A 24,226-nucleotide genomic window follows, 5' to 3' on the forward strand; every position below is an offset into this window, starting at 1 on the left:
CTTCACCTACCTGATAGTTTTCTCAACTGTAAACTGATAAGAGCAGTATTTAACGCACAGTGCCATTTTGAGGATTTAGTGAGAGAATGCAAACACTCATTTGCATAGCACATAACACAGGCTACACTTTTTATTGAAGGGAATAAATGTCTGTTCCTTTTCCTCAGAACTGTGACCAGTTTTTCTCCCTTCCTCTGTGCTGTTAAACGTTATCCCTTCCGACACTATTCTCCGAAATAGAAAGGCATTCTCCTTGCTCTCTATTTCACACATTGTCCATGAAATTGGAGCAGACAAACTTTCAGAAAAAGAAAGTGGCGGAGGAAAGGAAGAAAATGACAGAGAAGATAAAAGAGGTGGAGGAGAAGGGAGAGAGGGGGATTCGTGCGTTTTGGGTCTGCTTGCCTTTAGAAGTTGCCCTACCCAAACCAGACCCGGACAGATCAAGTGGTACTGATGCTGCGCCCTGGAGAAGAGAGCGCACTCTGGGTCATTTTGATGAAGATCTACAAGCTTTTCCCACTCACTCACCAAACCTCAGAGACTATGACACCACATTCCAGACAATTCTCAAGGACCATTCCGTCCTGCCCTCCACATTCTTCAAGCTCTTAGCTTTCATCATTCATGGAATCGTGCATAGTCAGGGCTGGAGGCTCCTTCAAAGTTAATTATATTATCCATTTCACACCTAACTTCCTGCTTGAATCGCCCGTGCAGCATCCTGACAAGTGACTGTACACAATTCAGAATTAGAGAACCCCGTGCCGTGTGAAGAAGGCTTCTGCCCCTTTGGGCATTTCTCAGTGTTCTCCTTCAGCGAATCCAAATCACCTCCCTTTTTTTTTGCCATCCAGTGGGTCAGATGGCCAGGACCTGATCTCCAGGGACCCGTGCCCTCTATCCCAGGACAGCCGGCAAGATGTCTGAGTCTCTTGATTGTGTTATCCCTGGCTCTTTTATTCCCCAAGTTAACATCCCCAAGCCCTGCCTAATGTATCTACTCACCCAATCACCAATTGATCCAACACATCTTCATGAGACATCTACTGTATCAGGTCCTACCTGGACATTTGGGGTGGAGAGCATGACCAGACACAGCCTGTACCCTCTCACAAGAGACAGCTCTTCCCTAGTGCTAGCACCTCTGTTGATGCCATGTGGATATACCAGGAATTACTAATATGCAGTTAGCAATACCTATTATTATCATACCTGCCTCCTTACGTTATCCCTCAGATCACTACTCTGATTTGTTCTAATGCCACTCAGGGCCACGCAAACCTACTGAGAAGTAAAGAGAGCCACCATTTATGACGTGCCATGTACAGGACAAGAATTTTATGGGCATCATCTCGTTGAATTATTACAACTAGACTATAAGGTCTCTTGGTCCCATTTTATGCATGAGGAAACCAAGACTCAGTTTCCTTGACTTAGCAAAGGTCTGTTGACTTGTAATAACATAAACAAGATTAGAAACCAGCTCCCTGACTCCAAAGTCAAGTGCTTAACCAATGTCTCATCCTTTCTGCGAATAAATATAAGCAACAATTATTTTAAAATTAGTTGAATATTTATTTCTTCATGTTTTTTAGTGCTTCCTTACATTGATTATACACTGTTGGTTATAACGATACAGGAAGCATTCTTAAAATTTCCTGAAGTTTTAAAGTGTACAAAAAGAGTCTTAATTATTTCATTTGCTTTTCCCAGAACTCTATAAAGGGAGGAAAATAGAAACGTATCATTCTGTTTGTGCAAATGGGGCAAGTGAGCCTCCGAGAGGGTAAGTGACTACGTCTGTTCACCACTCTGCATCTAGAGCCTTCTATAGAATACCTAGAATATAAGCACTCAGTAAACATTTGTTGGATGAGTGAATAAATGAGCAAATGAAAGAAATATGCCCACGGCTTGTGAGGAAACCCAATTTGAGGAGATTCTGAAGTTTCAAGCCATCTTTAGAGTACCGGAACAAGAGCCCTGATGTGGAGGCAGGAGTGACATCTTTGCAACCTGAGTAAGCCTCTTCTACTTCTTGGCCCTCAATTTCTCCATCTGTATAATGGGGGCTTCCATCCACGGTCACTAGGTTTGGTGGTTGTGTAAAATGCAAAAAGGAACGGGAATGCAATGCAATGTGTAAAATGCAAAATGCAACAAGGAATTGGTAAAGAAAGTGTAAGTTAGCCGTGTGCTGGCATAACTAAGCTGTGCGATGTGGCCAATCACACCCCCTCTCTGGTCCACTTTTCTCATTGCTGAAAAGAGAAGACTGTAGTGTAATAACTTCTAGGGAGTCTGTGGAAACTGCAGGGATAAGATTTCTAAGTTGGGAGTCATAAGCCGTGAACTTTTGCCCTGCTTTGCCACTAATGTACTATTACTGATCTTGGGCAAATTCCTTTTCATTCAGGGTCACATCATGACTTTCCTGGGCCCTGGGCACTTTTCCCTTCCTCCATAAATATATATAATTATATTTTATGATTGCATTGGCATAAAGATATATACAGTCAAGAGGCTGGATCCATCATTACATAATACATGTTATTATATAGATGATTTTCTTCTGATTTTAAAAGATATTAAGCCATTTTTATTGGCCCCTAAAAGTACCTTGCACTTCGGGTACCACACTGGCTGTGGCTAATAGATAAGTTGGCCTTGGCTCCATGTCTGGACCTGACATCCTCATCTACAAAATAGCACCGGGAGGGTCACTGAGCACCTCTAGCTTAACCCAAAGAGCTGAGAGGGATGGAGAAGGTTCCCACGTGGGTGAGCCAAGTGATGTAAATTTCGTAACTGACGTAGACCCACGGCAAGTTATGTAAAAATGCACCCCAGACAGTGTGGGCTGAGCTCTGGAAACAAAAGCTCCTCTTTCGGGTGAGCCTGCCATCACCTCATCCTGGCCCACACAGCCAGGGGTGAGCCTTTCAGGGAGAGCGATGGCAAAATGAGATAAGAAAGGGACGCGGCCAGACAGGCAGATTCCCACTCTGCCGTGTACGGCTGGTGCCATCCAGAATTACTCTTCTGTGTAGGGAGAGTGGTGATGGCTGATGTTCCCCGAGCCCTCACTGTGTGCCAGGCGCTGTGGGAAGTTGGGTGGATTAGTGCAGGCAGGCGACACAACAATCCAAGCAGGGAGGCAGTATTATTATCTCCATTTTACAGATGAGGAAACTGAGGCTCAGAGAAGCACAGATAACTTGCCCAAGCCCGAGTAACTGGCTGGCAAGTCACACAGGTGGGATTCGAGCCTAGGTAATCAGACTGGAGAGTCCCTGTTCCTAACTTCTAAATTATGCTTCCCAGCTGGGAGAAAACAGACTGAGTGAGGACAAGGAGTTCTTAATTATCCACAAATAAAGTATAAAGTATAATAAAGCATAATATATAATCCACCTCTAGTAGAGGTGCAAGCAAAGAGAATTTAGCAGAAGGAGTACTCGATTCGGATGAGAAAAAAAGGTTCAGGGAAGTTTTCCTGGATGAGTGACACAGAGACAGCCCCGCATAAGGAATGGGGACTGGGTGGGGGAGGCTGGGCAAAGATCTCCCAGCCGAAGGGGAAACATGAGGCAAGGCTAGGTGTTGTGCTGTCACTGGAAGAGGGCTCTGGACATGGGGAAAGACCTTGGCTTTTTTTTTTTTTTAAGTTTATTTATTTATTTTGAGAGCGAGCATGAGCAGGGGAGGGACAGAGAGAGAGGGAGAAAGAGAAAATCCCAAGTAGGCTCTGCCCCATGCGGGACTCAAACTCATGAATGTGAGATCATAACCTGAGCCAAAATCAAGAGTCTAACGCTCAACTGACTGGGCCACCCAGGCGCCCCAAGACCTCTGCTTTTGGTGGAATTGAGGGTGCGCAGCATAGCAGAGGGAGATGAAATTGCAAGGGCTGCCTGAGACCACGGCGCCAAGGGCTGTGAATGTCACGCCAAGAGATGTGAAGTCTGTTCCACAGACAACACGGAATCTTTGGTGGTTTTGAGGAAGAGAGTCCATGGGTGGGGATTCGGGAGGTCATTAGCTCAGGGTTTCATCATAATCTTATCAATAGGGTCACATTGCTGAAATAGACAGGTCTGTGCCTGAGGACTCCCTGTCCAGTGCTCATGGGGCAATCTGGAGTTGTTCCTACTGAAGACTTAAAAAGGAAAGCATGGAGTATAAACAACCTTTTGAAGAGAGAGGGCTGGCAGACTTTTCAGATATTAATTTTCTACTGTCTTAATATATACCATAAAATCATGAATTATGATTCAACCCACAGGGCCTCGTTAAGGCTCTAGAATGATAAATGGTAGGTAGAGATCCCTGGGACTTCAGAATTTTAGTTTTGTTCCACTAGGAGGAGGATAATCTAGTTCAGCATTGGGTTTGGTCTCTGAATGATGTTGACCAATTATTATCTACCTTCCGGGGGTTGGTTTTCCCACCTACTCAACTGGGAGAGGGTACAGAGTTATCGTGAAGCTTCTCTTCTGCTCAGATAGCCTACTACATAAGTTCTTGAGGTGCAGGTCTTGTAACTCCCTTGACTCTGTGCTCTTGAGTGCTTAGCCTCGGACCTGATACATGGTTGACCCAATAAACATCACTAAATGCATGAAATAAATTGAGCTCTTAACTCAATGCTGCCGTGGAATATTTAGGGGATTTTAAATGGAAAGTTTGGAGATGGTCACAAAACCATTTTGGCTTTTTTTTTTTTTTTTTTTTTTTTTTTACACACAAAAAGCATAAAACAAAGCAGATCAGTAACCCAGACAGGCCAGTATTTCCTCCCTGGCTGTAAAAGATGCTGAGGAACTTAAAGAGTCTGGAACAGAGCAGACTGATGGGGAGGAGGCCAAGGACACTGAAAGGTCAAGGAGAAAACCAAATGTGAAAAAGTGTGGAGGTAGGGATACGTGTTCTAGGAACACGTTCTCTTTAATAAAAAAAAAAAAAATCCATGTAAGACAATGGTTCTCAAACAGCAGATATCTTGCCCCCCACAGGGCATTTAGTAATGCTTATGTAGACATTTCTGATCATCACAACTGGGGGTGGGGGTCGCTACTGCATCTAGTGGGTCAAGGCTAAACATTCTACAATGCTAAATATCCTGCAACCAACAATTATCCGTTCCAAAACATCAACCATGCTGAGTTTGAGAAACCGAGATACAAGGAACTAGGAAAAGTTATGGTAAGCAACAGTATTCAGGGAGGAAGCTGAATGTGGGGCTAAGAAATTTAGACCTGGTCTGGAACACGGACTCCAAGGACTGATTCTACCATTTACTTGCTGTGTGACCTTGGGCAAGTCATTTAAACTTCCCGTACCTCAGTTCTCTCAGCTGGAGACCAGGGATTGCAATAGTACCTATTTCAGAGGGTCATTCTAAGGATTAAAGACTTAATAGATGCAAAGTGTTCAGAATAGTGCCTACCACATAGAATGTGTTCAATATATTAGCTATTACCTTTTACTATGCATAGGTAATAGGGAACTATAGTAGTTTCAAGTTCAAGAGAGAGGCAAGAGAGCCCATTCAGTCACTGATAATCCTGATACTCCCTGAAAAATGACCTAGAGCTGCATGATCATGTGACTATTAGATCCACCCACTTAATAAGCCTTCTGCTTCAGATGACACTACAGGTTAGATGTGTCTGAGTTTGTCTTGCTGTTTGCAAGCACTTCCTGTCTGGGCTCTGTTTTCCAGATAGCCCACAAGCCCTGGGCCAGCATCTGACTGCCTCCCAGTCCAGACTCCTCATGGTTTTAATGAATAAGTGGAAGGAGACAGAGGAAGCCAGACATGAAGACAGATGGAAAGATGGAAAGGCAGAAAGCCTTCCACGAAAGCTGCTGCCAGTGACACACACTGTTCACAGGGATTCCAAGGACAGAGTTGGGGACATATTTTAGAGGTTTGTGTAAGCTACTGATACTGTTCTCTTGGAGCCCTTGTTTGTAAACAGATATTTCTGCTGACACTGGGCTTTGTAAGGGCGGACAGAGTGGGGTGGGGGTGGTGTTGGAGAAAAAGGCAGGTTGTGTCCGAGAGCCTTAGACCATGTGTTTGTTGTTGAGAATACAAAGACCTTACTGTATTAAATGAAAATGCTTGTTTTACAAGGCGAGTGGGAATATGATAGGTACATGTCGAAAATGCTTCGGAAACTGAAACAACCCCATGCCACGACGGCTTCCTGCTACATCATGCATCCAGGGGCACACACAGAGCATGAAGGCTCAGAATCACTAAACAAGGGTTTCGGGGGTTCTGGGCAAAGAGAGTCCCAAGAGTTAAGTGACTGGCAGCTCCCTTCTCTGTTCCCTTTATGAAGCCTGCCCTTTCCCAAAGATCCCTGCCTCTATTTCACATTCTCTATTGGTTTTCCACCACCTGCTGACCTAAGAATGGCAGCTGTTATTGATCTAAAATATTAGTGTTGATAAAGGAACCTCCAGTAGTCTAGACTCAGATTCGGAGCACTACTGGGAATACTTATAATTATATAACTATGCAAGCAGAGCAGCTGAATTTTTTCAAAGTAGTTTTCAACTTCTAAAGTGGGGTTTTCAAATTGTTGTCTAGTAGAAGCAAAGGGCTCAGTGGAGGTGTCTCGGGATTTTTTTCAAGGACTGAGAGTGGCATAAGAATAAGAACTGGAGTCTTCTAACACTTGCCCCAGCCCTAGCACACAGCCTGGTAAATGGCAGATGGCATGGATGAAGGGGTAGATGGATGAAGATATGAATTGATGGAAGGGTAGAGAGAAGAGAAGGATGGCTGGCTGGCTGACTGGATGGTTGGTTGGGTGGATGGGGATGGATACATGGATGCATGACTGGGAGGGAGCAAGGGAGGGAGGAAGGGAGATGGGTGGATGGATGCAAGGATGCATGGATAGAAGGGTGGATGGAAATCTGGATTCATAGATTCATGGGTAAACTCCATAGTGAATAATTATGATCAGGACCACCTCAGGCTACATTTGAAGTGAACTTGCCTATTTTAAAACTAAGAGAAACTCAGACCAGAGTTTGAATAAACAAAGTTGCAGATTATATTTCTAAGGAATAAACTAACTTCTCCTCAGAGGAAAAATAGCCCTAAATTCTATTTACTCCAACAAGGGTACAGATGAAGGAAAGTGCAATTCCTCAGTCTGATATGACAACTCAACATCAACATTCTCATTTTCAAAGATCTCCTAGAGTGTTCAGATTTTAGAGCTGGGTACAGGCTTCAGGAAATGACCTCGTATGCCCCCTGCTTTTAGGCATTAAGTCACCATTTGGGGGCCATAGAACCCTTTAATAAACTGATGACAACTTGCCCCCAGAAAAACGTGTACACCTTCCATTTTTACAGAAAATTTCTCAGGTTCACAAAACTATTCAAGTCCTCCTGGAGGGTGCAAGAAAACCCTGCTTCTCTGTTGATCTAAAATGTTAGTGCTATTAAGGTATTTTAGTTGGTAATGGTATTCACAAGGAAATGAATGGTAATGATATTAACCAAAATACTACGTTATTAGTAAAATACTATCATCCATAATCAATGTAAACCTTGCTCATGGTATAAACGAGATTCTTGGCCTCATGCCATTCATTCTCCACATTGAAGTGAGAGTGATTACCAGATCCTGTAACTTCCTTGTTTGAAACTGCATTAACTTCCCAGTTCATTTGGATTAGAAGCCAGGTTCCACGACCTGTACTACCTTCAGCTGAGGGCACTCGTCTCCCAGGGCTTGCACACCTGCTCCCTCAGCATCCTCCACTTACCCTGCCTCATGCTCTGTATGCTAGCTATGTTCTCTCTCTCCTTCTGGAACACTCTTCATTTGTCTTCAGATAGTTTATTCCTTCTCATCTGTCATTCAAGCCTCAGCCTGACTACCTAAACCAAAGTCCCTCCACTCCAGTCTTCTCTAATGAACCATTTTTAACACTCCTTGCCATTAATATACAAGTCCTTACAACTGTTGACTCATTTATTATCTTTCTCTTCCCAGAAAAAAATATAAGTCCATGAGGGCAAGGACCTGCTCTATCTTGCTCAATGCCACCTGTCTAATAGTGCCATGCACATATTCCTTATTTGTTGGCTATGTGGAGATACACGGAGGTTTTCTGGAAGTTTGGGTGTTATCACTACCAAAGGTGTGGGACCCTGGGCAAATCTCACTCCCTCTTTGGGCTTCAGACTTTTCAGGTGTAAAAGGATAGTTTGGGTCCTATCCAACTTCAGGATTCAATGATCTAAAACCTGCGTGACCAAGTTCAAGAGAGCCGAGCTCAAATCCCAACACAATATGGCAGGACAGAAGGAATGCTCAGGAAAATTGGGCTCTGATGCTCCTCTGCTCCAATTTGGGATGGAACTTGGGATCATTTTCTTGCCTCATCTGGACATCTGAGTCTTCATCTCTGAACCGAAGAGACTGGCCCAGATGTGTTGCAAATTCACATCATTTTTTTCATCCAGAAATCTCCCCACAAATATTTGTTGAACTTCTGCCATGGGCCAGGCCCTGGGAAGGTGCCCTGAGCACAGCAAACATGCTTCTGCCATCATCCTGCTCCCCTATCTGCTGGGAGGTCTCTGAGGCACAGGTGAGGGTTGCTGGAGGAACATGGGCTCATCCCACACAATTACACCTGGTTCTTCAGCAGCTCTCTCCAGGGATGGGCCTGGAGAAGATGACAGAAAACCATGGGGGAAAGAACTTAAAGCTAACAGAATGGTACACTGGCTCAGCCGACAGAAAGGGAGGCAGAGTGATCGGGAAGGGTGGTAAAAACACACACAGGTAACTGGTCAACTCAGAGAATTGAAGGAATATCTAATGGCTGGTCCATTCATGTTTGCCTTCACTGCTTGGCCCTGACTAGGGCCCACGTTGTCATTTCTCAAAGTGCCTTGCCTCCACAGCACCCACTCCCAGTCACCCTGTCTTCTTTCTTATTTGGAGCCATCTCCAATTTATTTAGCAAAGTTTTTTGAACACCGATGGGCAGGGCCAGCTCTGTGCTAAAGCAAGGAACCAACAGAGATGAAGACAGACGAGGTCTCTGCCCCTAAGGAGCTTGGAGACAAGTGGGGAGAGGCAGACATGTACAAAGGCAAACACAACAGAGTGATAAATGTGATGAGGGGTGGATATAAGGGGCTGCTGGACTTGATTCGGATGGTGATGGATGGAATTGTCTAATCATTTCCTAGTGTCATGCTCCTAAAAGCTACTCTGGGCCAATGTCCTCAGCTGAGACATGAATCAAAAAGTGTTTATTGTTCTAACTTGATTTATGGCTCTACATTTAAAATGGCATGCATGATATATCCACATGCAAGGCAGAGCACACACTCCATATACATATGCATGCCATCTACTTCATGAACAAGTCCCTGACCCTTCCAGGTGGAAGGGGCCTCTTATGCCGCTGAAAGCTCAAACCACTTTCTAGCCCTGTAATAAACACGGGTGTTCAAGAACACAGTGTTTCTGCCTCTCTGCTTCCCCAGGACTCTATTAATTGCTTCGTTATAGCAGTTACCATGATGTCATGTATCTGTTTACCAGTCTGCTTCCGCTGCTAGCACTGGGAGCTCCTCAAGGGATGGAACTGTGCCCTATGCTTCTTTTCAGTCGCCACTTCCTAGTTCAATGTATAAAACACAGAGACTAAAGGTTGCTCGATAAGCATCTATTAAGTGGGTGGATGGATGGATGGATGGGTGAATGGATGGATAGATGGATGGGTGGGTGGATGGATGAATGGAGAGATGGAAGGGAGGAAGATTTACTTCTAATAAACTGCCATTTCCTACTGAGCATCACAGAATGCCTAGGACAGAGGTTTGGCACACAAGAAGTGCTTAGGAAAAGTTATCAAACAGCTATATGGTGTTTCCTAATAAGCTCACTAATGTGAACCCACAGATATAACTGCCATATCCCTCCCCTCCTCCACGCCACCACTCTCTCAAAGGAAAACAAAGTGATCCAGCGAAATGAGCTCTGATTTGGAAGTCAAGAGATATGAGTTCTAGTTTCGATTTTGCTGCCGATTTGCTGCTTAATATTAATCAACTCAGCTTAATTTAATAAATTAACTTGCCCGGACCTCAGTTTCTCTACCTGTATTCTGAGCATATTTAACAAAGCAGAGCCTAACGTCATTGGGAAAGGGATGAACCAGATATGGTATTTTGTTTGTTTTTAGTGGATCAGATCTAATCAGCCCAATGGGGGCTGTTCCATAAAGGAGTCATCCTGAGAGCTTAGTACTGTCTCTACAGGGGCTTAATCAGTTCCAGTGAGAACACACCATGAATCACCCTTGCCACACCAGGGTCATTCTTCTACTGGGAACCCCATAGTTCGGCTCAGAATGCATCAGGCCCCTCCTCAGAGGGTGACCTCCGTTGAGCATAGGTGGGGGAAGGATTCTAAACTATGATTCCCAAACAAGGAGTTCAGAAAAGTTTTTGGCAGAGAGCGGCCTTGAAATAAGTGTCTATTTCCCAGTAGACTACTTATAGGTAAGAAATGCTCTCATGGATGCCAATGGTCTTTGGTTCAAAAGTCACCTGCAAATAAAATATATTTTGCATACTAAAGAGATTTCTCAGCCAATGTCTTTGAAATCTTATAATAGTAATTCAGATTCTTCTTCCATCTCCCCCTCCCTCCATTCCTTCCCTTTTCATTCTATAACCAATCGCTAAATGTTTGCACCACTGGGGGCACCATCTTCCATTCATTCCTTCATTCATTCATTCATCTCTTCATCCATTTATTCATGCATGTATTTCTCCCCACATGGAAAATTTACTGGACAATTACTGTGTTCCAAGCCATGCTCTAAGCCTATGGATAAAAATAAAATTAAACTGGCCTACGCTTGAACCCCAGTCCCACCACCCTTTAGCTCTGGGGCCTTCAGCAAGTCATGTAACTGCCTAAACCTAATTCAGAAGGTTCAAAGTGTAGCACTGAGCACAGTGCCAGCACATAGTAAGTGCTCATTATAAGCTAGCTGCTTTTATTACTGTTATTACTGCTGAGAATGCATACTCTCTCCCAAGGGTATATAAACAGAGGATAGAGGATTCCAGATCCTGAGGTCACCACAAGGTCTCACAAGATCAAGGGAAGCAGATGGAAAGGCCCCCCTATCAGGATGGAGGGAAATGGATGAAAATCCAGGCAACAGATATGACTGCCAGGACACTCGAGGCCCAGTAAGAACCCGATTAGGGGGAGAGGGGGAAATCTGAGAGGAGAGCAAAGCTTGGGATTATGTGCTGTAGTGCACACACAAAACAAATGATTTGCAAACAGGCAAGGGGCTGAGAGGGGAAGGCCAAGGCTAAAATGTGGCTTGGATTAGAGAGGACGAAATGTGATTTGAGGAGGCATTTAAATGCACTGCCCCCCTCCCCCCTGTTTTGGAAGGCCAGATTTCTTTTCCCTCCTGACTTCTTTGCTCAAGGGGAAATGGAATTAACCACTGTGTAATGTTTTTGAGTGTGACGCACGGGTTAGGTCATGTGCTTTGGTTACGTAATGCAACATGCCTGAGGTTCCTGAGCTCTGGCTCTCAGAGTCATTAGGCATATAGCTGGTTCTCTTATCCAGTCATGCATTCATTATACAAAAATGTATATAGTGTCTTTATAAGCCAAAGGCTGTGCTAGGCAGTGAGAAGTGGCGATGACCCCCAGTGTGCACACAATTAAATGTGAGAATTCCAGGCACTTTGGTATATATGTGCAGAGGGTATAGTGGAGACAGATGGACAAGAGAGGTGGGGAGCAGTTGGGGAGGGTTTCCCAGAAGAGGGGATCCTTGAGCACAATCCTGTGGAAGCTGACGTGTTCTGCAAAATGGCACACGGGGATACAGGTAGTACACCAACTAAACAAAGTGATGTGAAAAGAGCCTAGGGTATCTGGGGGAATTGCAGATCATGGCAGTGCTACTGAAGGGTCTCTAGCTAGAGGTGAAAGAGTCACATTTGCGTTTTCTGGAAGACTGACTGTTGGGTGTTGGAGGAGAGACTGAAGGGGTACAGTGCAGGGGTTGAGGCCCAGAGAGGCGGGCATTACGATACTAGGAAAAAGGGCAAAGCAAGAGATGCAGAGGGCATAAGCTACGAAGAGGGAAGATTGGCTTTAAAAATGTTTAAGAGGCAGGATAGAAATGGGTGACTGACTGAATACGGTGGGTGATCTCTCTAGAATGGGTGACACCAAATGAGAACACAAGGAATTCTGAAGGAAAGGTGATTCAGCTTTGGACATACTGAGTTTGAAGTGCACGTTCACATCTCCAGTGGATCTATGAGTCTGGAGTTCAGCAAAGCCTGCAGATCAATGGTGCTCGTCAGCAGAGAGATGGTGATTACCCGACGGGAAAGAACCAAAGTTAGGAGACAAGCTGATGGAGGTCTGGCCTAAGACTCAGGGGACAGAGGACTTACCCAGCTCACTGATTTGGGCCAGGCATTTCCCTCACCAACCCTCGGTTTCTCATCGATGAAAAGAATGGCTTAGGTGAGTCCTGACTCACACACCTTGGTTCTCGGAAATTACATGGAATTGTTATTTCACAAAACAGAGTACAGTGTGTATTCACGTCTTATGTTTTCTGCCCGAGTACTTTGCATCTCTTAGAGCAAGGCCATCTTGCTCCTGATTGGCCTGTTATCATATATTTTTCTGTTTTCTCAGCAGCCTTTGTAGCTGCAAGATCTACAATCTCATTAGGGAAAATAGTCCCTCCTATATGAACACATTTGGTCATATTCTGCCCAGCCACATTTCATGTCTATAGAGCAAAAGGAATTAAGAAAAGATGGAATGGGACAGATTATAGGAGTAACTTCTTGATTACAAAGGGAATAGGTCCAGGTTAGACCATGGGCTTCCTGAAGGCAAAAGGCTGAACATGCTCCCCATAATTACATCTGCAGATGCCAAGCTGTGATTTCCTGCTTTCTAGACTTTCTGCCTCTGTTTCCTCCAGGTGAACTGGAACCTGGGACCTTCTCGGGTTCTCTAAAATTGAAACAGGGTCACCTCTCCTACTCTGCCAGGTTCCATGGACCCTGGGTCTGTGGCAAATAATATTGAAAACCAATTGTTTTTGTTTTGTTTTTTTCTTGTTTTAAGAAACATCTAAGCAGCCAAAGTAAATGTGTTTGGTGTGAGGAATAGGAAAAGAGAGAGAAAGGAGGGAATAAGGAGCAAGAGGTAATTCACTGATGACAGTGCTGGGGATTCCCAGAAGGAAAACAGGCTAACAGATGGCCATGGACCACAGAGTTTAGGTATTTTACTTCATGGAATAACCTGATTAAAATGATAAACAAGCCCTAAAAGGCCAGTGGTCTACTGTGATGTCCACGAACTTGCCTGAAATGGCATTTGTAGAGTAAGAAATTATGAAACGTGAGTATTTTAACCATTCGCCAAGTTAAGTGACCACTGGAAAGGTCACTCTGTGAGTTCTCTGGATATTTAGGTCAGTGATGCTTAGCAAAATGATTGAGATGGCTTCCAGTTATTGGCAAGTACCAATATTACCTAAATAATGTCTTCAGTCAGTCTTTGACTACAATTCTACCCATTAGTACTTTGCTTTTTGACATAAAGCTTTCTGGGGAGATATGAAAGTATATATCTCTATGGAAGAGCAGTGTTCTAAGTTGTTGTCAGTCAATGATACCTTAGCAAGAAGGAATACCATGTCATTTTTTTGAGAGTGTTGCCAGGGGTGAGGAAGCAGAAAGCATGTGGGCACTGGGCCCTTGAGGGGGACAAGCACAGACACCACCTAGTGGAGGAAAATGCACCAGAAACAGAAAAGAACTGGAATTGTTGCCAACTTTACAATTTTTTCTTAGGTCGGTCCTGATTAGGATTATGGAATCCTAGGAGATCTCTAATCCTAGACCCTAGGAGGGTCCCTAGGGCAAAGATAAATTCATCCCTGCTCCATTGTACAGATGAGGAAAACTGGCCCAAGAAGAAGAGTGACCTTCCCAAAGCCACACAGCAAGCTAAAGACTGAACTGGTCTAGAACTGACCTCTCCCAGCTCCTAGTCCACTCTTCCTCCTTTTCTAATATACTATGGCCTTCTCTAGATGGCCTTGGGTCTGCTCTTAGGACTCCTCCCCAGTGCCACTCTCATTACTGTCTCCCCTGACCACCCCATTTAAATCTCACTCCTCCTGCAACCCGACCCCCACAGCATTCACCAGACCTTCTCTATTTTTGTTCATGAACACATAAATGTGCGATACACTCACTCACTTACTCTCTGTTTCCACTGCCTTCCCCCATCCCCAAACATAAGCTCCCTGAATGCAAGGCTACTTTCCTCTTCTGTTGAGTGCTCTGTATTCAGGGTCCCAAACTGTACCTGGCACATAACTCATGTGTAAGAACTCATAACTACTTGCTGATGCCTGGGCATGGGATGGACACATTTTTTACAGTGTCCCTTGTTGTTATCTGTGTTCCTTAGATTCTCTACCATGAGCACACATTGCTTTTATAATACGAAACAATAAAGTGTTTGTATTTTTGCCTTTCACTTTACTTTTTGTTTTATGTTAAGATGACAGTAATGTATCTTTCCCGAGTGGTAAAGAAGAGAAAGGCAATCCCTGGCTTTGCCAAAGGAGATAAGCCCGTCCAGCTCACAGAGTCATTGAGAGAATTAGAAATAATGTGTGGCAAGGTGGCAAGGGTTGGACACACATAACACCAACATGAGTTAACGTTTACTGTGCTTACCCATGGTCTAGATTCCATTACTAAGCATTTTCCACATGGAGGCCCAGTTAATCTTCAAAACAACCCCATGAAGTAGAAGCCAGTGTTATCCGCATTTTACAGATGGGAAAAGTGAAGCTTGGAGATATTAAGTAACTTGTCCAAGGTCATGCGGCTAAGCAGGTGGGAGAGTCAGGAAGTCAAACTCAGGCTGGCTGACTCTTGGGTCCTATGATCAACCACCACAAAATACTTCCTCGGTAAACACATGCTCCTTTCCCCGGTTTCCTGATAGTGTCAACTTCTCCTGAGATTAGGCAGATGCAGGTCATTACCCCAGAGCTCCAAAGGTTTCTAGAAGGTTCCCAGGGCAATTGGAGATGGAGATAAATGAGGAGCCAGAAAAGTGAGAGATGGGAGTGTGTGTGTGTGTGTGTGTGTGTGTGTGTGTGTGTATTGTCATAATGTGCATTGGATTGTCGCAATGACTAGCAGATCCTGGGGGGATTCTTAGGCCTGATACAAGATGCTCAATGCTTCACAGTGTGTGCGATGGCTCCATAGAGCTAAGAATGTCCTCACTCAAAAGTTTCTTATTGCCCAGCAGGGCATCACTGGCACCTCCAACATGCCCTTCCTAGACCTCTCCTCATGCTCTTCCAGGATGCTCAGTCACCCAGGTTTGCAGGTGTGCAGAGAGGAGGGCAGAGGGAGCTCCTAGCGTCTGAAGCCTGGACTGCATCCCGACCTTCATTTGATCTGCTGTGTAACCTTGGGCGAGTCCCTGACCCTCTCCAAGCTGGCGCCTCAGTGTTTGGACACCTCTCAGCCCACGGAATACGCAGGGATCTAAGACTTCAAGCCTTCCTATGGCGCTCAAACTTTTAACGTATTTTTAACTTTCTATTATGGAAATCCTTAATCACACACAGAAGGGCAGATGAAAAATATCTTGAAGCCCATCATGGTTATCACCTGTTTTCCACAATAGTTATCAGTCTGCTGATCTTCTGTCATCTACCACACCCCTATACCTGTATTTTACACAAATGAAACAGACTTACTGGTCTTTAACCCATTAGTACTTCAGTATGCATTTCTAACAGACTAAGGGCTTTAAAAATACACAGTAACATTACCATTATCACACCTTAACAGAATTAACAATAATTCGTCAATGTCATCCCCTGTCCCTTCAGACTGTGTTGCTGAGGAGTCTGCCCATTCCTTCAAATGGAATCTTGTAGAATTGCACAGCTTGTACAGAATAAGGTGAAGGGGAAAGTTGGGGGGAGGCAAAAACCTGCCCTTCAGCATCAACCCAGGGGATCTCTAAGATTGTGTGGCACAGTTTGAAAGCCCCTATTCTGTCCCTGCCTCTCTGTATGCACCCTGAGAACACTGAGGGCCAATGAGCACTTGTCAAGGTCACGCAACAAGTAAGCGATAGGATTCGGCAGATCTGTGAAGTTCTAACATCAAAGAACTCCAGTGAGGTCACAGGTATGAAAAGATTTGCTAACTTGATCACTATTTATCATTTGCAATGTGAATAACAAAAACAAAGGTGCCTTCCCAGGAATGACCTTGATGGCACAAATCCCTCACGTCTCTCACCTTCCGGCCCCTCCTCCTCTTGCTGACATGCGGACCGGGTTCTGACCTTAGCCAAGAGCTTCTGCCGCCACTGTCTCACCAGCTTTCTGTGACACCCCGTGACATGGGGATGTTGAAGGTCAGCGAACCTGAAATTCTCTCCATTGAGGCCCTGGTGGCTGAGTTGGAGGCCCCAGGGCCCACTGCTCAGAGGAGGCCAAGCCATTATTGGACCTCCGAGCTCCTGAGTCCCAGGTCTTCAAAGGAGCCAAGTGGCCAAGATCCACAGGTCAGTCCTCAGTTAAGTATTTCCAATAAGTGCATCAAGGCATGAAGTAGAGTCCTTGTGCAGCAAGAGGAAAGATGAGGGGACACTGAAATAAATGAAAGGCAGTAGCCAAGGGGAGAAACAGGCACCTGCTGGGTTCCTGAGCCCTTGGCCTTAGCCTTAGGGAAACAAGGTGCAACCTGGCTGCAGAGAGGGTCCTCATACTCAGTGTGCTTGGGGATCTTCTCTCTTCCTCATCCAAGACACCTACAGCCAGTACTGGTTTCGGAGTGATGTCAGACGGGGGCTCTCTGAAACAACAGACAACTGGCCCAGTGGAAGGTGGAGAGCGCCTCGGAACCGAGCTTCCCAAGTCTCTCCTCCCAACCCCTTGGGAGAGATTCATTTAAAATAAATAAAACTGACTTAATTTATTTTATTATATTATTTAAAAAATATATTACGCTATTATATTAGTTAAATAAAAATTTGAAATGCAGACAACTCAAGGTTACCTCCCTACAGGAATGTCAACACTTTAGAGGAGGCACCTGAAGGAGAGAGTGTACTTTTATACACAGGAAGGGTTCTGGAAACGTGGGATGTCAGGGCTGTGGCACCCAGGGGGTTGGGGTCAGCAGGGGAATTGAGAATGAAGGAAGAAGGGTCCTTTCTGGTGTTTGGTGACTCGGAACTGAGACAGATAAATTTCTCTAAAGGCTTAGCTGCTAACCAGCTCAGTAAGTGGGAAAGGCTACTTCCCCTTTGCGCCTCAGTTTCCCCTCCTGCAGAGCAAAGAGATCTTACTGGATCAGTGAATCTCCCCTCTGGCGGCCCTTCCACATTACCTGACGAGGCCTTGAAATACACCAGTGCCCAAGCCAAGGCCAGACCCATGGCGTCGGAATCCTTGAGATGCGGCCCAGGCATCAGGATGTTTTGCAGGCTAATAATTCCAAGTGCTGTCAGGGCTGTGAACTACTAGACAATACGATCTCCCAGGCCCCTTTGAGAAGGCACAGTCTATGAATATGGTTTAATTCCCAGCCCCTGTATAACGCTGGTTCTCAGTTTCCCAGTTGCACAATGAGAGGCTTATTCCAGTTCATGCCTGGGCTGACCGTGCACCACCCACTTTCCTGAAGTCCACCCCGCTGAGCCCCAAGCTTGCTTTCCTCTATGCAGAGGGGCAAGGATGATGTAGCCTCCATCACCCCCAGCTGTCCATGTGAATGGCTGCTTGGGGGAAAGGGGAAGTTGAGGGCATCTGGGAAAGGAGCAAGAGGCATGTGACGGTAGATCTGTGGCCTGGACCCCACTATGCCCACTGTCTGCCTTCTGTTCCCAAGGGTGCACGCTCTCCTTAGTGCTAACTGGTTTCCTTATTCACTGGTCCAGTGGTTCTACACTTCCTCTGGCTCTTACCACCAAGGGGTCATCCAAGTAGGTCAAAGAAGAGGAAATGGAAACGCAGGGAAGGGATTGGGTGGGGGGTTTAATTGTCCCCCAGGACACATGGTCTACTCTAGACAGACTCCCCAGTAACAGAAGAGGGGATGTCCTAACAATGCAAATAGGCCCGGCTTCCTGAAGGCCAAGCTAGCAAACCAGAAAAGGGAACGTGGTTACTTGCTGGATCCTGTTACTGTTGACTGAGTCCTTAATATGAGCTGACACCATGCCAGGTACTTCCTGCATGTTTATTTCACTGCACTATCCTGGTGTCATTCTGCCCATTTTACAGATGAGGAAACAAAAGGATAGGGAGATGAAACGACTTGATTCAAATCACACAGCCAGTAACTGGCAAGAGACATTCCAAGCCCAGTCTGCCTAATCTGGCATGAAAGGAAAAACAGATCTGCTAGGTCAAATCCAGGGTTCCACGTGAGATTTATACTCATTCTCTATCCTCTTAAATCTGTAGGTGCACGGTCAGCACCCAGAAATGCAGAAAGGAATGGGAACGTTCTACAGCAGGATTAAAGAAGGGGATGTGAGTCCTTTCTCCTCTCCCCAGAAAGACTGCAGAGGAAACAGGTGCTTAAAACTCTAGTTGGCATCTGGGCTGTGCCTACCACAGGATGGCCTGCGGGACTGTGGACTAAGTCATTTCAACTCTCTGAGACTCCATCTCCTCCTCATTTGGAAAAAAAAAAAAAAAAAAAAGAAGAAGAAGAAGGAGGAGAAGGAGATGATGTGCACTTCCCAGGGTGTTTGTGAGGGTGAAACTTGCAAACACAAGGCAAGTGCCTCGCGCGGTGCCCAGCCCCTTGGAGGCACCCAGGAAGAGCTGGTTTCCTTCCTGCCTTTAAATGTCCTCAACCCATAAAATTAAGACGGACATCTCTGGAAAATCATGCCCAGTAGTAAGAGTGACCCTTATGGAGCACTTCCCCTGTGTGAGCTCATTTAAGGAGTAGGTACGTGGGCTATCCTCACTTTGTAGGTGAGGGAGCTGAAACCCAGAGGAATCAACTAGCTTGCCTGAGGTCACACAGCCAGTTAGGGGCAGAGGGGGATTCTCACTTAAGTAACCTGACTGTTAAAACTGGCTTCTAACCCTTGCAACATTCCAGACCCTGGATGCGACTAGGAGAGCTGGGGGCGAGCCGTGTTAATATATGGACCCCTTGAATCCTATCCTTGCCTGTTGCAGCAATTCTAAAGTTGGGAAAAGGCAGGCACTCTTTCTGGGGGGTTGGGTGGGTGGTAGGAAGTGGGGGCTGCAGAAGGGAGAACATAAAAAAAGACTCTTCTGAAGAGCCAGCAAACTCAACAGTCCGACATTTAGAACAAAAGGAAAAAGCGTGGCAAGCCGAGGTGCTGGACGGGATTCAGGTAAATCCCTTTCTCCTTCAGAGCAGGAATTCTGGATCACTAAGGGATGGGGTGGGGGGAGGGCAGCACTTGTGAGGTCCACATTTCACTTATCTAACACGTCAGGAGAAACTTTAACAAGATTAACTGCTGCTTGGGGCCTCTGCTCCATGGAGCAAATTGAGTCTATTGTTTTGTTTTTCTCCTTCTTTCTTGTTCTTTCCAACTAGAGGGTTTCCGGGAGGGGGCAGCTGGGTACGAGGGGCAGGGGTCTGGATCGTGCCTGGTATGGGACAAAAGCAAAGGAGTGTTTTTCTCCTTCTTTCTCATTTTTTCCAACTGGAGGGTTTTGGAGAGGGGGCAGTTGGGTATGAGGGGCAGAGGTCTGGATCGTGCCTGGTATGGGACAAAAGCAAAGGAGTGTGTAAGACAGCCCCCCCACCCCCGGACTTGAAAGGGAGCCCAAACTGTTGTGTGCAAAGGCCAGCATGAGCCTGGGTGGTGGGTCTGGGAGGGGGAAGAGGTGATGGTGTTTATTAGACACGTTCTCTCCGTGCAGGGGGTAAGGCCTGAAGACCGGATGTCTGAGATTAAAACCTAGGTCCTGCCATCCAGGAGCTATGTCATCCAGCAGCACCCCTCCCTCCCATCTCCGTCTCCCTATCCGGTTACACAGAGAACTGGTATGTATGGGGGTAACCCCTGTGGACCCCTTTTCACTGTAGCCTTAAAGAATTCTTTGGTTCTAAAGACCCCTCCCCATTATTGGTGGGCCCCTAGGAGAAGCCTGCACACGGGCACTTTCTAACTTTGGCTTTGTTTTTGTCTGCATAAGCCTTTCCCTTTTTATTTATTAATATATATATTTTTTTCTTCTTCCCTTTTGGAAAAATAAAAGGCATGTTTTCTGAGCTTCAGAAGCACGCTGCTCCTTCACTCCTTCCCTCTGCCTCTCCGAGCGCCTGTCTGAACTGGTGTCAGTGAAGTTTGAACCGGGGCAGAAATAGCATCCCGGGCGGATCTGGGAGCACAGCCCGCCTACCAGGAGCGGCAAGGCCTGCCTCTGCCAGACGACAGACCCGGTTAACAGCACCGTAAAATTAGACCTTTACGAAACCCAATTGAATCCTGCAGCAAAGAGTGATGTAAGGCAGCCTGGCCTGACAGCAAGGCAGCAACCCTCTGCCTGAAATAGCAGCGCGGTCCCTGCTGAGAGATGCCTGCTCTCTCAAGATAGGGGACCAGGGATTCCTACGAAAGTGGCGACGCCCAGCCAGAGGGAGCCAGCAGAGGTCAGGCAGCACACTGGGCACCCGAGGTCGCAGCGAGGAGGACGTGGCTTGGCACCAGCATCCAAGCGACCCACCTAGGGCCCTGCCTCTCCCGGCCTGAACTTACACGAAGGAAGGAGCTGAGAAAGTGCTTCTGCAAAGAACCTCTGTTTGTTTGCTTTTTAATTCAAGGAGAAGCAGGTTCTTTTGAGTCCAACAGTCTGTACGGTGCGGAGGATACGCAGAATGAGTCTTTTCTGGCTCGGGGCCAGGTGTTTACACACCGCCAATTCTGGCTCAGACTCAACTAGGGGAGGAAAAAAAAATCCACCAGAATCCTCAGGAGAAAAGCTCCTGGCTTTCTGGTGCTACACGACAGCAGTGCCTTTTCTTTCTTTCTTTCTTTCTTTCTTTCTTTCTTTCTTTCTTTCTTTCTTTCTTTCTTTCTTTCCTTTTTTTTTCATTTTGAGAGGAATGTTATTTCCACACATAAAATGGGCCAGGCATTTTATACAAGCAATCATAACCTAACGTCCCCTATCCAATTAAAGTATTTTACTGCACAATCTTTGTGTGAAAGAGTGAATGAGTGCTCAAGAGAACGCGTGTGAAGAGAGCCTCCTTGTCTGAATTACAGACGTTTATAAAGCAGGCTCCTGTGGAATCCCAGGTGTTATGTATATATGCGTGTGTATATAGATATATACACATACACGCATATATAATTTTTTAAGACGTATTTACTGCCTTTTCATTGATGATACCTATGTCACCCTGGGTCTTTCCCTCTGGAGGGAAAAGCATTCCAAATCACTAGCATGACAGGTACAGCTTAGGAAAAATCAGATCTACTCATTTTTTTTTTTTTTTTTTTATCATCTCCAAGCAGCAGGCTCTGTGCTTTCCAAAAGAGAAGTAAACATACCACGGCTCTGAACTGTCACCATCATCGTTATTATTATAAATAACATTTTATCCCTATTCTACAGTATAACCCCCTCTAGGTGCCTAGGACCTTGGGGGCTAAAAGTGAATGAGCTCAGTTTCCCTCTCCTTGGGGTGGGGGGGAACCGAGGGAAAAAAAAAAAACCAGCATGTGATGACGTCAGATGTGGGGGAAAGTCACTTTCTTGCTCTGGGTTTGGGAGCGGGAGACTGGGAGCTTTGGGGGCAGATTCTTGGTAACAGCCTCAGAGTTTGGGTACCTTGAAATGGGCTTCACGTAAATAGAACAGCGTCGGCACATTTGAGAAAGTCCACGGGCAAGACAGAAAGCAGCAGAACTGCCGGAAGAACTCACAGCTTTCCCTTCGAAGAAAGTGTGTGTGGAAGGGGGTGGGATCACGAACCGCCTCCACATGTTTCCTGGCTGCAGCGAAGGGGGAACCCCTACTCTCACTTTAAGACGTCCTAGGACACGGCAAGATTGTTTGTGCAGGAAGGGAATCTCCCAGTCTCAGTCTGAAGAGGCAAAACTTTCCTTCTCTCCTCCATCGCCGCACCCCCCCCCACCGCCCCCCAGTTGTATTAAAGGCATTGCACAGATTCATTTAGAGGGGGGAAAATGGATGTTGGAGCATTTCTAAGGTTTGCAGCCCTCACAAAGTGTCCGGTTTCACTATGGGCTTTGCTATGGAACAAGGAAGGGGAGGGTAAGGAGGGAGAACTCAAATTCATGACGGGCTCGTAAAAGTCCCAAATGAGGAAAGTGCCCCGTTTCGCAGCCTAGTTGGGGAAGACTGGATGGGTGTGCATTAGGAAGGTCTTGTCCCAGCCCGGAGTGACAAGCAGCGGGCTTTCAAGGCGAGGGCATGGGACGTGTGTGTGTGTGTGTGTGTGTGTGCGCGCGCGCGCATGTGTGTGTGGCAGGGGAGAAGGGGGTGCATCTCACAGGCAGGCATCAAGCAGAGAACAACTTTGGGGCACTTTGAGGACTTCTAAGTCCTGCGTATCATAACAACCCTGTCCTTGTAGGCTTTCGGGGTAACGGGGCTAAGTGAAGAGAGAGGTCACCTCCATTAAAAAGTCAAACCAATGATCCCCCTAGCCTCTTTTCACATGCATCCCAACTGGGTCATCCTCCCCTCCATCCCAGAGACAGTACGTCTGACCATCTCCAACACGATGTACGTGCAGCAGGCTCCCCAGGGACCAGCCCTCACTGACTGCGGGTCTCGGGCCTCCTGGAGCGCTCCCTGCGCTCCTCCCGGGAGGGCGAGGCGCGAAGCCTTCCGAGTGCGCCCATTCCGCAGATGGGGCAAAGTGAGGTTCCAAGCTCACCCCGGGTGCCTTGGCGCCTCCGGCCCAGCGGTTCCCGCACGGACACACCCGCAAGCCCCCAGCCGGCCCGCCACCCGAGCCCGGGCACCCCGCCGGGGAGCCCTCGCCTACCTGTGATCACCGCCGGAGACCTCTGGCCCCCCTCCGCTCGCAGCCACACTTGCAGCGTGAACGCGTCCCGGGGCAGCTCGAGGTCGGCCCGGAGGCGCAGCTGCTCGCCTCGCCCGCTGAAATAGAGCGCCCGGCTCGGCGGGCTCGGCTCCTCGGCGGCGCCCCTCGCCTCCCGCTGCTGCCGCCGCCGGGGGACGCGCACGGCTTCCCAGGCACCGCCCGGCGGCGGCGGCGGCGGCGAGGCGCGGCGGCCGCGGGCCGCCCGGGTGGCGCAGGTGGCCGGGCCGGCGGCGGGGCGCGGGGGGCGGCCCGCCCGCGGGTCTCTCCGGGCCCGGCGGGGGCGCTCGGCCAGCCCGCAGCCCAGCGCGGCGCTCAGCAGCCCCAGGCGCAGCACCCAACTCCAGAGCCGCATGTCCGACGGTCCCCCCCGCCCCCCCTTCGCCCCTGCACCGCCGCCGGGAGCTGCCAGCTTTGGGAGCCTCGGCGCCTCGACTTTCTTCGCTTCTTCACCCTTCTTGGGCGAGCCCCCCCTTCCACTTGCTTTTTTCTTTTCTTTCTCGCTTCCCTCCTCAAGGTGTGTGCTCCACTCCCCCCACCTTTGAAAAATACAGCCCAACTCCTCCTGGTTGGCAATTAATTTCTCTCCCCGCTCCTTTATCTGCCTTATTTCCCCCCTCTAACAGCTGGTTGCCTTCCTCCTTGTTTTATTTCATTTTATTTTATATGATTTCTCTCTCTTCTAAAAAAAAAAAAAAAGCTCCTCTAAGACACTGATCCGCTGAATTCCCTCCCCCCCAAAGATGCTCTAATTTATTTATTTTTTGCGTCCTTTATAACACAAGCCACAGCCCCCTTCTCTCCCCCCCAGTCCCCCCTCCCCTCCCTCCTTCTTCACAAAATGAAAGGAAAGAGGGGGGAAAAAGCCCTCAGAAGATGAGTAAACAAGCGTATGCTAATCTGCTCCCGAGCGCTCCACCTTCCCAATTGAATGAGTCCCTGTTAAAACTGCGGGGATCATGACTAATCAATCAGTTTGGAGAGGCCGAGCTACCCAGCCTTCCTCCACTTCGCC

The 24,226-nt window shown here is 47.0% G+C and overlaps 1 protein-coding gene across 2 annotated transcripts in view; it reads right to left on the reverse strand.

The window, feature by feature from the left end:
* PAPPA (pappalysin 1) overlaps window positions 1-24,009 on the reverse strand; it is a 244,862-nt gene extending 220,853 nt beyond the window's left edge. For both annotated transcript variants that reach the window (XR_009251453.1, XM_058694371.1), the window contains exon 1: window positions 23,155-24,009. Coding sequence is in view for 1 of the 2 variants with exons in the window: in XM_058694371.1 (XP_058550354.1) it covers window positions 23,155-23,566 (412 nt within the window). In the remaining variant the exon portion in view is untranslated. The remainder of the gene's footprint in view (window positions 1-23,154) is intronic.
* Window positions 24,010-24,226: the final 217 nt, after the last annotated feature.

Source organism: Neofelis nebulosa, chromosome 12 (genome assembly GCF_028018385.1).
Source record: "Neofelis nebulosa isolate mNeoNeb1 chromosome 12, mNeoNeb1.pri, whole genome shotgun sequence".
In the NCBI taxonomy this organism is placed as follows: domain Eukaryota; kingdom Metazoa; phylum Chordata; class Mammalia; order Carnivora; family Felidae; genus Neofelis; species Neofelis nebulosa.